At 45.7% G+C, this 12,731-nt stretch overlaps 1 protein-coding gene across 1 annotated transcript in view; it reads left to right on the top strand.

The window, feature by feature from the left end:
• TTLL3 (tubulin tyrosine ligase like 3) overlaps positions 1–10,491 on the top strand; it is a 306,216-nt gene extending 295,725 nt beyond the window's left edge. The window contains exon 15 of the mRNA XM_086939577.1: positions 8,273–10,491. Within this exon, the coding sequence (XP_086795703.1) occupies positions 8,273–8,490 (218 nt within the window). The 3' untranslated portion in view covers positions 8,491–10,491. The remainder of the gene's footprint in view (positions 1–8,272) is intronic.
• Positions 10,492–12,731: the final 2,240 nt, after the last annotated feature.

Raw genomic sequence — 12,731 nt, 5'->3', positions numbered from 1 at the left:
TGGGTCTCAGTGCCGCGTTTGATACGGTGTCCCACGCCAACTTGCTGCGTCGGTTGAAAGAGGCCTTGCTTTGAAATGGCTTGCGTCATTTCTTTCAGATAGGTCTTACCAGGTGACTGCTCCCCCTTTTTGTTCCCCATCAAGCACGGAGTACCACAGGGTCCATCTCTGAGTCCTCTGCTCTTTAATTTGTATGTACAACCTTTGGCTGTTTTTGCCAAGAGGAGAGGGCTGACGGTGGTCTCCTACGCCGATGACACGCAGCTGGTGGTGGCATTATCTGGTAACTCTAGGGACAATGCCTCTAAGTTCCAAGGTGATCTTGCGGTAGTTGCCGACTGGATGACAGCCAATTGCCTCCAGCTAAATGCTAGTAAGTTGGAGGTGTTGCTGGTGGGAAAGGACCACGGGCTATGGAATGAGCACTGGTGGCCAAAGAATGTAGGCACCCCTCCCCCTCCTAAACAGGTGGTAAGGAACTTAGGGGTCTGGATGGACTCTTCGCTTAGTTTCCAGACTCAAACAAAGAAGGTAGCGGGTACCTGTTTTGGTCTCCTCCGTGGGCTGCTACCGATCCTGGGCTTCTTCGATGCTCCGACCAGACAGCTCATTATACAGTCTCTGATTATCTCTAGGCTAGATCATGTGAACTCTCTGTACCTAGGGGTAAATAAGGCAGAAGTGCTAAGGTTACAGAGAGTGCAGAATGCCGGAGTTAGAGCTCTTTTCGGCTTTCGTAGAGTATGCTCAGTGTCTGGCAGTCTCCGTCGCCTTCACTGGCTGCTCGTGGCTCAAAGGACTGAGTTTAAAGCACTCTGTATAGCTTTCAAAATTTTGAGGCTTGGATCCCCTGGTTCCCTAGCAGACTTGCTCTCATTCTATGCCCCCCCCGCCAGCTGCGCTCTATGGGCCAACATTTGTTGCGGGTCCCTCGCGTCAGGAAAGTTTGTGCTGGAGGTCGTTCCTTCCGTTACAGAGCAGCCGTTCTCTGGAATTCTCTGCCCTCTCATATTTGTGGCCTTGACAATCTTACTCAGTTTAGGAGAGCTATTAAAACCTTTCTCTTTCCTACTGTGTAGTCCGTCTTTCGTATCTTTGCTGCTGTTTTGCTTCTAGCGCCGGGACGCCCCTTGGCTGGGGCAGCTGTCGTGCTCCATAAATGTTCTAAATAAATAAATAAAATTGTTAAAGTGTGCCGCTGCAGAAAGCATATAATATTGAAAACATAGAGAGGCAGATTTACAATAACTGGCGCATCCCTGCATATCAGCAGGGATGCGCCAGTTATTTTGCGCCATGCCTCCGCCACCCTGGATGGGCCGCATTTACAATGCAGCGCACCATGGGGCAAAAACGGCACAGATGCGTGACGCATCTGTGCCGTGAAAGCGGTGCATTGCTGGAGTTGCGTCGCAAGCGTGACACAGCTCCAGCAAGGCTCTGGGGGACCCTATTGTTACAATGCTGCATCAATCCTTACACCTGCTTGAAGCAGGCGCAGGGTTTTGACTCTGCATGGGCCCAAAAGTGACTGAGTGAAATCTTGTAGATTTCTCTCAGCCACTTTAAGGAGGCGTTCCTGCGCCAGAATGCCCCCCCTGCGCAGAAACGCCTCCTTGGCGCACAGCTTTACAACGTGACACACCTCTACCAGATGGGTCACGTTGTCAGTACCCCACACCATGGCGCATCTTTTGCGGCACCGCTGCGACACAAAAGTGACGCAACGGCGGCGTAAAAGGAGGGCAAGGGGCTTGTAAATCTGCCCCAGAGTTTGGAGAGCGGTGCCGAAGATAAGAAAGGCGCAGCTCACAAAACTCAATTTTTTCAATATTGTAAGTTTTTGTAACCAACGCAGCATGCCACTTGTGCCGTGCTGATTACTAAAAGCATATAACTATATAACTAACCAGAGTTGTGTTGTGGTCTGAGTCTTTCTCTGAGGGGGCAAAGGAAGAGGTTTTGGGTGACTGTCCCAAAGCCTGGGGACAGGCCTTAAAGGAGTAGGAGGCCTCAGTTATTTCCATCTCAGGTTTTTAGGATGTCTCTAGCACTTCGTACAGGTTTGAGTGTTGTGTTGTAGATGAAAACCTTAGTGAAAAAGGACAGTAATGTTATTTACTTCTAAATAATGCATAGGTTCTGATGAACAGGAATTTTCCATTCTTTCCTTTTAAGGAAAGATAGCATTCCCAAGAGTTCTGTTTGATTATCTTTAATGATGTAGGAGTTTCACAAGGGCCTGACTTGCTTTGCATGAAGCCTAATGTTCAAGAGGCCACGTTTAGAATGTGATGCATTATTTCAGCAGGAAGAGTTCATTGTTTTTCCTACCAGGCCCAGTTAGGAGAGTGTTAGTGTTGCTGAGTGCGGTTGCTTCTTGTGCTGAAGGTGGGTACACGTTCATCAGTGTGCTTCCATTGGCTGAGAGTTGCAGAATCAGCCCCTGATGGTATTGTTGTTAAGGATGCTGTATACATGCCTCTCTTCGGTGAACATGTTTCTGTTCATAGAGGGCTGAGTGGCCTTCATCAGGGTATGCAGGGTGAATGCAGTGCTCACTGAGGGCTGGCCTTTTGGAGTATTGTGTGCTGACACTGGCCGTGGCATAGGTGAGAGACTTGCACACACATTTTGGCTACCGCCACTGCGATCTGGTGGCCCTATGCTGCATGCGCCATCAGGTTAAGGGTTTCGCACAGTGAAGGCAAGGCTTGGACTTTGGAAGCCCAGCAGGACCTCTGACTCTAAATGAGACGATGGGGCCATCCGTAAATGAACTCTTCGCCCCCATTTTTAAAAAGAAGCGTGTCATTGTTAGTAACCAGAGCCACAAAATGACAATAGGGTACATTTAAAAAATAAATTAAAATGAGCATTGGAAATGCAATAGGTCTCGCATTAGAAAAGTTGGAGCTATTGGTCTTGTAATCTAATAATTTTTTAAGTTATGTTTATGTTTTTATAATAGCAAATGTATTCATTTTGTTATTGTAAATGCCAATATTTATAGAATTTGCAAATGTGACACGTATAGCATTACTTAACATTTTTTTGTGCCATTTGTAATAAAGCTGGGAGAGAACATATTTGAACAAGTGATGCTGTGGTGGTGCTGAGTGATAGTGTGGTTGCGCTGAGTGATGCTGTGGTTTCGCTGAATGATGCTGTGTTTGAGCTGAGTGATGCTGTGGTTGCGCTGAGTGATGTGGTGGTTGTGCTGAGTGATGCTGTGGTTGTGCTGAGTGATGCTGTGGTGGTGCTGAGTGATGCTGTGGTTGCGCTGAATGATGCTGTGGTTGAGCTGAGTGATGCTGTTGTTGCGCTGAGTGATGCTGTGGTTGTGCTGAGTGATGCTGCGGTTCAATCAATCAATGAATCAAGAAATTTGTACAGCGCGCTACTCACCCGGAGGGTCTCAAGGCGCTTGGGGGAGATGGGTCCGCTACTGCTCGAACAACCAGGTCTTAAGTTGCTTCCTGAAGGAGAGGTGGTCTTGGGTAAGACGGAGGTGGATGGGGAGGGAGTTCCAGGTCTTGGCTGCCAGGTAGGAGAAGGATCTTCCTCCCATGGTGGCTCTTCGAATGCGTGGAACGGCTGCAAGGGCGTGGCTGGTCGATCGTAGCTGACGGGTGGGAGTGTAGAAGGTCAGGCGTATGTTGAGGTACCTGGGGCCCAGGTCGTGGAGGGCTTTGTGTGCGTGGGTGAGGAGACAGAACGTGATTCTCTTGCTGACGGGGAGCCAGTGCAGGTCTCTCAGGTGTCCGGAGATGTGGCTGTGTCGGGGGATGTCCAGTATGAGTCGTGCGGAGGCGTTCTAGATGCGTTGGAGTCTTTTCTGCAGTTTGGCTGTGGTTCCAGTGTAGAGGGTGTTTCCGTAGTCCTGTCGGCTGGTGACGAGTGCCTGGGGGACTGTCTTCCTGGTTTCGGTGGGGATCCAACGCAAGATCTTTCGGAGCATGCGTAGGATGCTGAAACACGATGATGAGACGGCGTTGACTTGTCTGTTGCTGAGTGATGCTGTGGTTGCGCTGAGTGATGCTGTGGTTGCGCTGAGTGATGCTGTGGTTGCGCTGAGTGATGCTGTGGTTGCGCTGAGTGATGCTGAGGTTGCGCTGACTGATGTGGTGGTTGCGCTGAGTGATGCGGTGGTTGCGCTGAGTGATGCGGTGGTTGCGCTGAGTGATGCTGTAGTTGCGCTGAGTGATGCTTTGGTTGCGCTGAGTGATGCTGTAGTTGTGCTGAGTGATGCTGTGGTTGTGCTGAGTGATGCTGTGGTGGCGCTGAGTGATGTGGTGGTGACGAGTGATGCTGTGGCGTTCAGTAATGCTGTGGTAGCGTATAGTGAGGTTGTGGTGCCCCTGAGTGATGCTGTGGTGGTGCTGAGTGATGCTGTGGTGATGGGATAGATAGAGTGAGGGCGATAGATAGATAGAGGGAGGGCAATAGATAGAGTGAGGGCGATAGATAGATATAGTGAGGGGCTATAGATAGATAGAGTAGGGCGATAGATAGATATAGTGAGGGGCTATAGATAGATAGATCGAGGGAGGGCGATCGATAGATTCACTTAAGTTCCAACCAAAGCTGGAGCACGTGAACTCAGCAGAAAGAAAGGAAGACAGAAAGGAAGGAGAGAAGGAAGGAAGGAAGACAAAAAAGGGAAGAAGAAAGACAAAAAAGGAAGGAAGGAGGGCAAGGAAGACAAAAAGGAAGATAGAAGGAAAGAGAAGAAAGGAGGAAAGGAGGAAAGAAGGAAAGAATGAAAGAAAGACAGAAAGAAGGGAAAGGAAAGGAAAGGAAAGAGGAAAAGTAGGAAAAATGAAAAAGAATGAAGAAGGCAAGAAATGAAGAAAGAAGCAGAAAAAGCAAAAAGGTAAAAAAGAAGGCAAAAGGAATAAAAGAAAGAAAGAATGAAAAAATAGGAAAGAAGGCAACAACAAAACATAGAAGGAAAATAAAGAAAAAGAGAAGGAAAGAAAGAAGGAATGAGAGAAACCAGTAAAAATGAAAAAAGGAAAGAATGTAAAAAAGAATTACAGAAGGAAAGAAAAAAGGAAACAAAGCAAAAAAGGAGAAAAGAACAAAAGAAACTAGGAAAGAAAAGGCAAAGAAGGAGTCAAACCCAGAAGGAAAGAAAGAGGGAGCGATGGCAAAAAAGAAGGTAAGAAAGATAGAAAGAATACAAAAAGGTAAGAAGCAATGCAAAAAATTGGAGAAAAGGAAAAAGAAACAAAGAAGGAAAGAAGATGGAAAGAAGGAAGGAAAGAGAGTTCACAGTATGCAATATTGGATACTAAAGCTCAAATTGCATCTCACCTACATTTAAATAAAGGCGTAACAAGTGTGGTGCACATTTAACACAATGAAGTTTAGTTTTCTCACCAGGCAGCGTTTTTTTAAAGAACAATTGGTGAAACCGAGTTCAGGAACACAATATGGTATGCTGTGAAATAGCAGCACTGAGATAAACAAAGGTACCTTCCAAAGGAATTTGCAACAGCATTGGCAAGAGATAGGAACTGATAAAGCTGCAATGTGCCCTGTGCTTACACAGAGAGCTGGAAAAAGTATCCTGCTGATTAAATTAATAATACTTAAGTAAAAACAAAAACAAGGGCACTGAAGGGTACTACCTTGTGTGCACATGCGCTTATTGCAGACAGCAAGGTGCAGTCACTAAAAATGAAATTAGCCAGTGACTTAAAGTAGGCTGACCCTTTGCTGTATGTTGTTGTGGGTGGAAAGAAAATGTGAACAACACAACGACAGACAAAGGGATGAAGAGAGCTGTATAAAAGGGCCTTTAAGTTAGTAGATTATACATATAGTTTTAGTGAAATAAAAAGGTATTGGCTAACTCCAAACCTAAAAATGGCATTGCCTAAATCTAAATTCTACCAAGCAGCTTTGAAATACCAAATGTCCTGACTGTACAGTTCACATGTTCTCTATATTCATAATCCGGGTATCCTGCCCACGGCTGGTGTTTTTGCCCAGTATGAGGTCACGTTGCTGTCTGATTTCTTTCCATGGTTGGTATTGTGTTGGCAATCTAGACTTGCAAAGACCATGTGGGACGCGGGAAGCCCTTAGGAGGGAGGACTCTAAGCTGCTTACAAGTGCTGCATGGGCTCTGGAACTCTGAGCTCTAGAACATCCAGATGGAGTGGACACACTCTCGATAGGGAAAGAAAGGATTTACTGATGTGGAGAAGCGATGCTCCTAGGTCCTATGCAAGGGAGTTAAGTATGGGAATAGTTTGTCAATTCTGGTGACGAACTGCCTGCAAAACATGTATAGTTTTACCTCGTTTTCAAAACAAATATTTTTAATGTTTGAGGTCCGAACCTCTCTGTGCAAAGCCGGTCACACCAGAACCAACAGGTAACTAGTAAGACATTATTTCCAGAACTCCTTATAGCTCCTGACCGTGGCCTGATGCATAATGACAAATTATAAAATAATGATTGTACAAGACTCATCGCAAACTGAACAGCAGTTGCATGGACAACCCCAAGTCCGTATCGAGATACGAAGGGTAAAAGGCTATGCATGACTACACAAGGAAATTGTGTTCTTTGTATCGACTCGGGAAGGATGAAAGGTTTCCAACCCTTGACTTGAAGGTGCCACTGTGAGGGTACATAGCCTCCTGAGCTGCCCCACAGCTGCCCACATATTCGAGGCAATGTGCACACAAATAGAGGAATAAACATTCGGAGGGGTAAGAATGAATTCACAAATGAATGATTATACATTGGATGCCATCAGGGAATAAGCAAGCACAAGTCTGCTTCCGAGTGAAGTGTTATTTCCTGAACCGTGGCTGATACAGTAATATTGCAAGAGGCAACTATTCATTAAGCTGCGGAGAAATAAGCGAGATCTAAACAATCAGTAGAAAATAAAAACAAGCATTGGCGGCCGGAAAATAAATCGGCACAAAATAAAGACAAGTCAGAAGGGGTGGGGGAGAAGGGGAGTGAGCAGCCTTTGATGAGCGAGTGGGGACAGGGGTGGAGAAACGGCCCAAAAAAAAATCGGCGCGAAATGAAGACAAGTCGGATGGGGTGGGGGCGGGGGAGAAGGAGAGTGAGCAGCCTTTGATGAGCGAGTGGGGAGGGGGGAGGGGGAAGGGGGAAGGGGGGAGGAGAAACGAGAGACAGGGCCTGGCGGCCGTGAAAGTGAAAGCTCTTGGCATTGCTGTGGGGAGGGGGGAGGAGAAATGCGACACGGCCGAAAGCCTTTAATGCAGCAGGGGGCGGAGCGGATGCCTTTCAACTGAAGTGAAGCTGCTGGTGGCAGATGGCTGGCTTACATGTGCACGCGCATTTTAGGTCAATGTGCTTGCGCATTGAGCTTGCTTTTAACGGGCACTGCATGGAATCGCCCCGATGGTTAAGCTCTGTTTAAGCCCCTATATTCTCGCAAGCGCATTGACAGGCGAGACCTAAAAAAGTGCACAGTAGGGTCATGGCATCCCACTCCCTGAATTACTAAAAAAGTCATGGTATTTGACAGACAACTTTTAAAATTTCAGGAATTTCCCTTCTGCATGCAATCAAGCAGTACATTATGGGGTATATTTACAATAAAATGTTGGAGCGCTGTGTTAATCCAAAATTGGTAACGCCGCGCTCCAACATTTTTTAAACTCTGGGATGCACTGTATTTACAAATTATGGTGCACCCCTGCTCTTCCCCTAGCGCTGGCGCTAAACAAGCTGCCTAGTTTCAGCGCAGGTGCCCTTGCGCCATACTGCAAGGGTGCCTAAGCTTCAGAGGCAATTGATTATATGCAAGAAGGGGCACCTTTCTGCACATAAACAATCTTTAATGATGATTTGCTGTTTCTATAGGTGCTGCAGAATGCAGAACACATCCAAAGAGCAAACTCGAAGGAGAAATGAATCATTTCTCCTCGAATCACCATCCGAAGACCAGGTTGAGGGCAGCCTCAAAAAGCAATGGATGTTGCAGCGGAACGGCCACTGCAGCACCCCTTGCACGCCCCTTTGCTGCTGCAGACTGCTGGGGTAAGGGCATATTTACAAGTCTGTGTTAAACCATGCTAAGTGGCTCAATGCCAACTTGTAAATATGGGGTAGAGAGCAATGTCACTGGACTTTCAGAAAAAGTGACGCTCCGGTAGTGCCCCTATGTTTGTACTGCGCATGCTGCTCATATTGCGACAGCCGTGGATTCAGGAGTCTGACCATTCAGAAGTTGCCACCCACCCACGTGATGTTTTGTTTTTATTTTTTTCAGCTCTGCCTGAGATTGCCAGAATGCCCTGCCTCTTCTGCAAGGGAGGGAGGTCGATGACAAACTTACATAAGCCTTGCACGTGTTCCAAACAAGGGGTGCACGCGTCCAAGACCCCACAACTGCAGTGGTCCAAAGGAGTCAGCTTGATCCGGTACCAGGACGATAAAGGGCCATTGAAAGCACGCGGAACGGCCCTCTTGCTGTCTCTTCCACTCTGAGGGGCGGAACCTTGTGCCCATGCCAAACAAAATGGCTGCCCTGAGCTGCTCAAGAGTCCCAGTGCGACGGAAGAGGACAGGGTCATGGTTGGACAATGCTGATCCAGGCCTGTCTGAGAGAGGAGAACGGGGCAGTGTGGCATGTCCAGGTGTTGGACTCCACGAGCCTCCTTCGGGAATTGTAACTCCTCAGGAGACCAGACAGATTCTCTCGGAAAAAAGGCGTTGTGGATTCGATCTTTACAGATGTGGCCATGGTAGTGTTCCTAATTGCACTGCACAGTAGATATTTTTGATTTTATTTTCCTTTAGACTCACCATAGCCTGTATGATGCTTATTTTAATGTTTGTTGTGCTTGTACAGCGCTTACTGCAAACCAAGTGCCTCACTTACGAGCTTTTGCCGTAGGGCAGCGCTGCAGGCCTTCCTGCTACACTACCCTATGGCAAAAGAAAAGGGCAGGAATGCGCCGGATCTCACGGATACGGCACATTCCTGTCCTTTTCCCCTGCGCCGCCACATAATGGACTGCTGTGCAACAACGCAGGCACCTTTGCACCATGGTGCAAGGGTGCCTGTGTTGCGGGGAACGATTATTTTTGTGCGGGAAGGTAAACCTTCTTGCACAAAAACAATCACAAGAGGCTTTTTCCTCTTTCTATGCTAAAAACAAGGCAAAATAAAGATATTTCTCCCCGTTGCGCCTTCCTTACGCCTCCCCTGGGGAGGCATCAGTTTTTGGCACTGCCTCCGATTTACAATTTCTCGTATATCTGGGGAAGTGTCTAAAAGCCATGGATGTTGCTGGGAACACCCCCAGCAACACCCATCGCACGCCCCTTTAACGCAGAAAACTGTGTTAAAGGGAACGATTTTTACGAGGCAGCATTAAGCCAAAAAAAGTGGCTTAGTGCTGCCTCGTAAATATGGAGCAGGCTCCTGCGACACGGAACGTCACAAAAAGTAAATTTCTTGAGAGCGTTCTCTGGAGGAGTAAATGAACTTGAAGGCACGCCTGAATATTCCTCAATGCAGGCGTGTCTAGACAAATGATCATATAAGGAGCTTTTCGAGTTCCAAGTGTTTATTGATGGACTAGTGTTGCACTTGCAAGATGTTCCAGAGGCGTGAACCCTGCATTGAGAAAGAACAACGTCCCTACCTCATGGTGTTAAAAGATGGTGCTTTTTTTACTGATCACGGTGCTTGGTCGACCTATGCGTGAATATTCATTTCTGACCCTACGCTGCACCTTTCCCTCAGTAGACGCATAGTTAGAACTTTAAGCTTGGCTTGTTGGCCAGCCAGCCTACTTAAATTGCCCCTTGAGACCACAGTGGAGCAGTGACGTACACCGTGGTAAGGGAAGGCGGCCATTTTAAAGTCAGGCGAGGTTTGCAGAAGGAAATCAGAAGGCTACATGTACATTATGAAGCATGTCCCCTTTGGAGGTATACACAACTGAAGGAAACATTAGATAGTCCCTGAAAGGCTTGTAGGGCTGGGATGTTTACTGTTGTCCTCTTTATTTAATCTGATTTCTGTTTTGTTCGCATTCCCTTCTACACTAACCTTTGTTGCACTTAATTTTTTTCATTCCTTCTTTTGTTTTGTCGCCTTTTTTTTTTTAAGCTCACCTATTTATTTTCGCTTTCTACACTATAACTTGACACAGTATTCTCAAACTAATCTTGCCAATGTTGTTATTTGGATTTAAAACTTTAATATATTTTTGAACATCAATCAATTTTAATTCAAATTATTGCTTAATATGTTGGTTTTCTACAAATGAAATATATTGCCTACTTCTGGCTACTTTGTTGTAAACCGTCAATACATGTACTTCTCGGTTACCTCAAATCAAGGAGGAACTTGTATTTCGAGAGTCAATGACAAAACCAACAGGCCTGGCCTTGGCAGGCCCCTGTTTTTTTTCACAAACATATTTGACTGGCACAGCAGGTTGAAAAGTAATAAAAATACAAATGTTTCTGTCCAAAGGTTGCTGCATATATTTGACATAAAAACCTAAGAATGAGTCGTCATAAATATAAATAAATAAAACAAAAACATGAAATAAAAGCAGAGATTGGACCACCAACACAGGCATTGAAGTGGACTATTTTTAAAGATGGAAGTTCACACGGAAATGCTGTATTAGGTGAAAGCAGGAAGTCAATGACGTAAACAGACACATGGTTGATGAAGACGGGCCGTATGCTCCTGTATGTGTATACCTGTTTTTATTATAATGTTTTTGGCCAATATGAAAGATTCTGCCGGCCAGGCCTAAAATGTAGGGGCTGATTCACAGAACTAACTTAAGACAAAATCCTAAACCTAAAAGAAGTTAGGATTTTGTCTTAAGTTTTTCTTAAGACAGACCTAAGACAAACTTAAGACAAAATCCTAACTTCTGTGAATACCAAAAGTAGTAAGTTTAGGATTTTGTCTAAAGTTAGTTCTGTGAATCGGGCCCAATTTGTTGGATGAAATGTGCATTCAAAAGCACAATTTCCCAATAGAGTTTTAAGAAGTTAAAGAAGTTTTAAAAAGTTGCCTTTTGAGGTGCCTTTGAAAGTACTCAGCCAATGAAGGAGAACAAGTGTGCTTAGAAGTTGCATAGTTAAAGAGCTTCCTAACATAGCCTTCTTCAGTTATGGGCCCAACCGCCCCTTTCAAACGCCCCTCCTTTTTCAGACACCCCTGCTTTTTCAGACGTCCCTCCTTTACAACAATGTCCAGAGGATTTTCTTTACATTCAGTTGCATTTTCAATTTCACATTGATTGCTACAGCTCTCGGATTTATTATCTCTGAGAGCTTCTACCTCCCCCACAAATGCATCTGCAGAAAGATATGAAACTCTTAAGCAACAAAATAAGAGATTGCACCTCAGGGCACTGGATCTGCCACCCAAAGCCTTAACCATGTGCCCAGACACAGTGAAGCACCAAAGGTAAATATGAGCTGCAGTTCATGGTCCCAGACTATAGAGGGCGCTGTCTGTGAACATCCTCCAAAAACAGAGCTCTTCTCATAACCTCTTGTTTGCCACTCCGTCGGCTTGAGAAAGGAAGTAGTCAAATTCATGCCTAAAAATGTCAGTCAATTTTTGGAAGTCTAAATATCTTCATGCTTAAAGGTTGTGTGCAAATGACTTCCGTGATGGCAATCTATATGTGTCTTCTTAGGTGATGCGTGCGCTTACCGTCCATCTTTCAAGTCTGATAAAACAATAGCCTGGCTGAAGAAGGGGGACATACCCTGAAACCGGTCCCTGGATGCTTGTTTCCGGTCCAAGGAGGACCTGGCTTGGCAGTTCGGTCTGGACTGTTCCCATGAGGCACAGGGTCAAGACTGATTTGCATATGGCTGGGTCCAAACTGGGGTGGCAGAGTGGGCAAAAGAACGATGGATTTAACCAGGATCTTTTGACTGGGGGGGAATGTTTGCATTGTCAGCATTCCGTCCATCATTTGTTTGTTTACATTGTCAGCATTCCGTCCATCATTTGTTTGTTTGCATTGTCAGCATTCCGTCCATCATTTGTTTACATTGTCAGCATTCCGTCCATCATTTGTTTACATTGTCAGCATTCCGTCCATCATTTGTTTGCTGTAACACAAAACAATAGGCAGAGCAGTCAATGGGATGTGTAGAGGCCCACTTTATGAAAAGAGAGAGATGTTCAAGGAATAAAAACTGAGCATGACCATTCACGAATAGATGGCCACCTGTGCGCATGGAAATAACGTTTTAAAGGGTTCACCCGGAGAATGACGTCAGAATAGATCTCAAAACCCCAGCCGACATCATCAACTGAACATTCTAGAACACCTTTTCTTGGTGATTATTAGAGAGGCCATACTCTGGGAAGACAACTGTTTCTCCAATCACAGTGTTACAGGAAGTTGAAAATCTAGAGTAATCAACAATAACTGGAATTGATTCTCCTCCCTTGCTTCTCTGTTCTAGGAGTAGAAGGACCACTGACCCAGGGTTTCCAGACACAAACCATAACCGAAAACATTGGCAAGCAAGTTGAAAACAATGCAGGAATATTAACAAGCAGATGTGCAAGACGGGCCAATGATTCGAAAGGTGGACAAGCTCTAAATATGTAAAAAGAGACCAGCTACCTCTCGGGTTCTACCTACTGTGCTAGATGCTGTCCAATTATACTCACCCCTCCCTCGCTCCCCTCCTTTTACCTATATAGAGCCTGATTTACTAACTCG

Source organism: Lissotriton vulgaris, chromosome 9, assembly GCF_964263255.1.
Source record: "Lissotriton vulgaris chromosome 9, aLisVul1.2, whole genome shotgun sequence".
Lineage (NCBI taxonomy): Eukaryota > Metazoa > Chordata > Amphibia > Caudata > Salamandridae > Lissotriton > Lissotriton vulgaris.
Note: the sequence above shows the minus strand (reverse complement) of the source record. Positions and strands in the feature narration are given on the sequence as shown.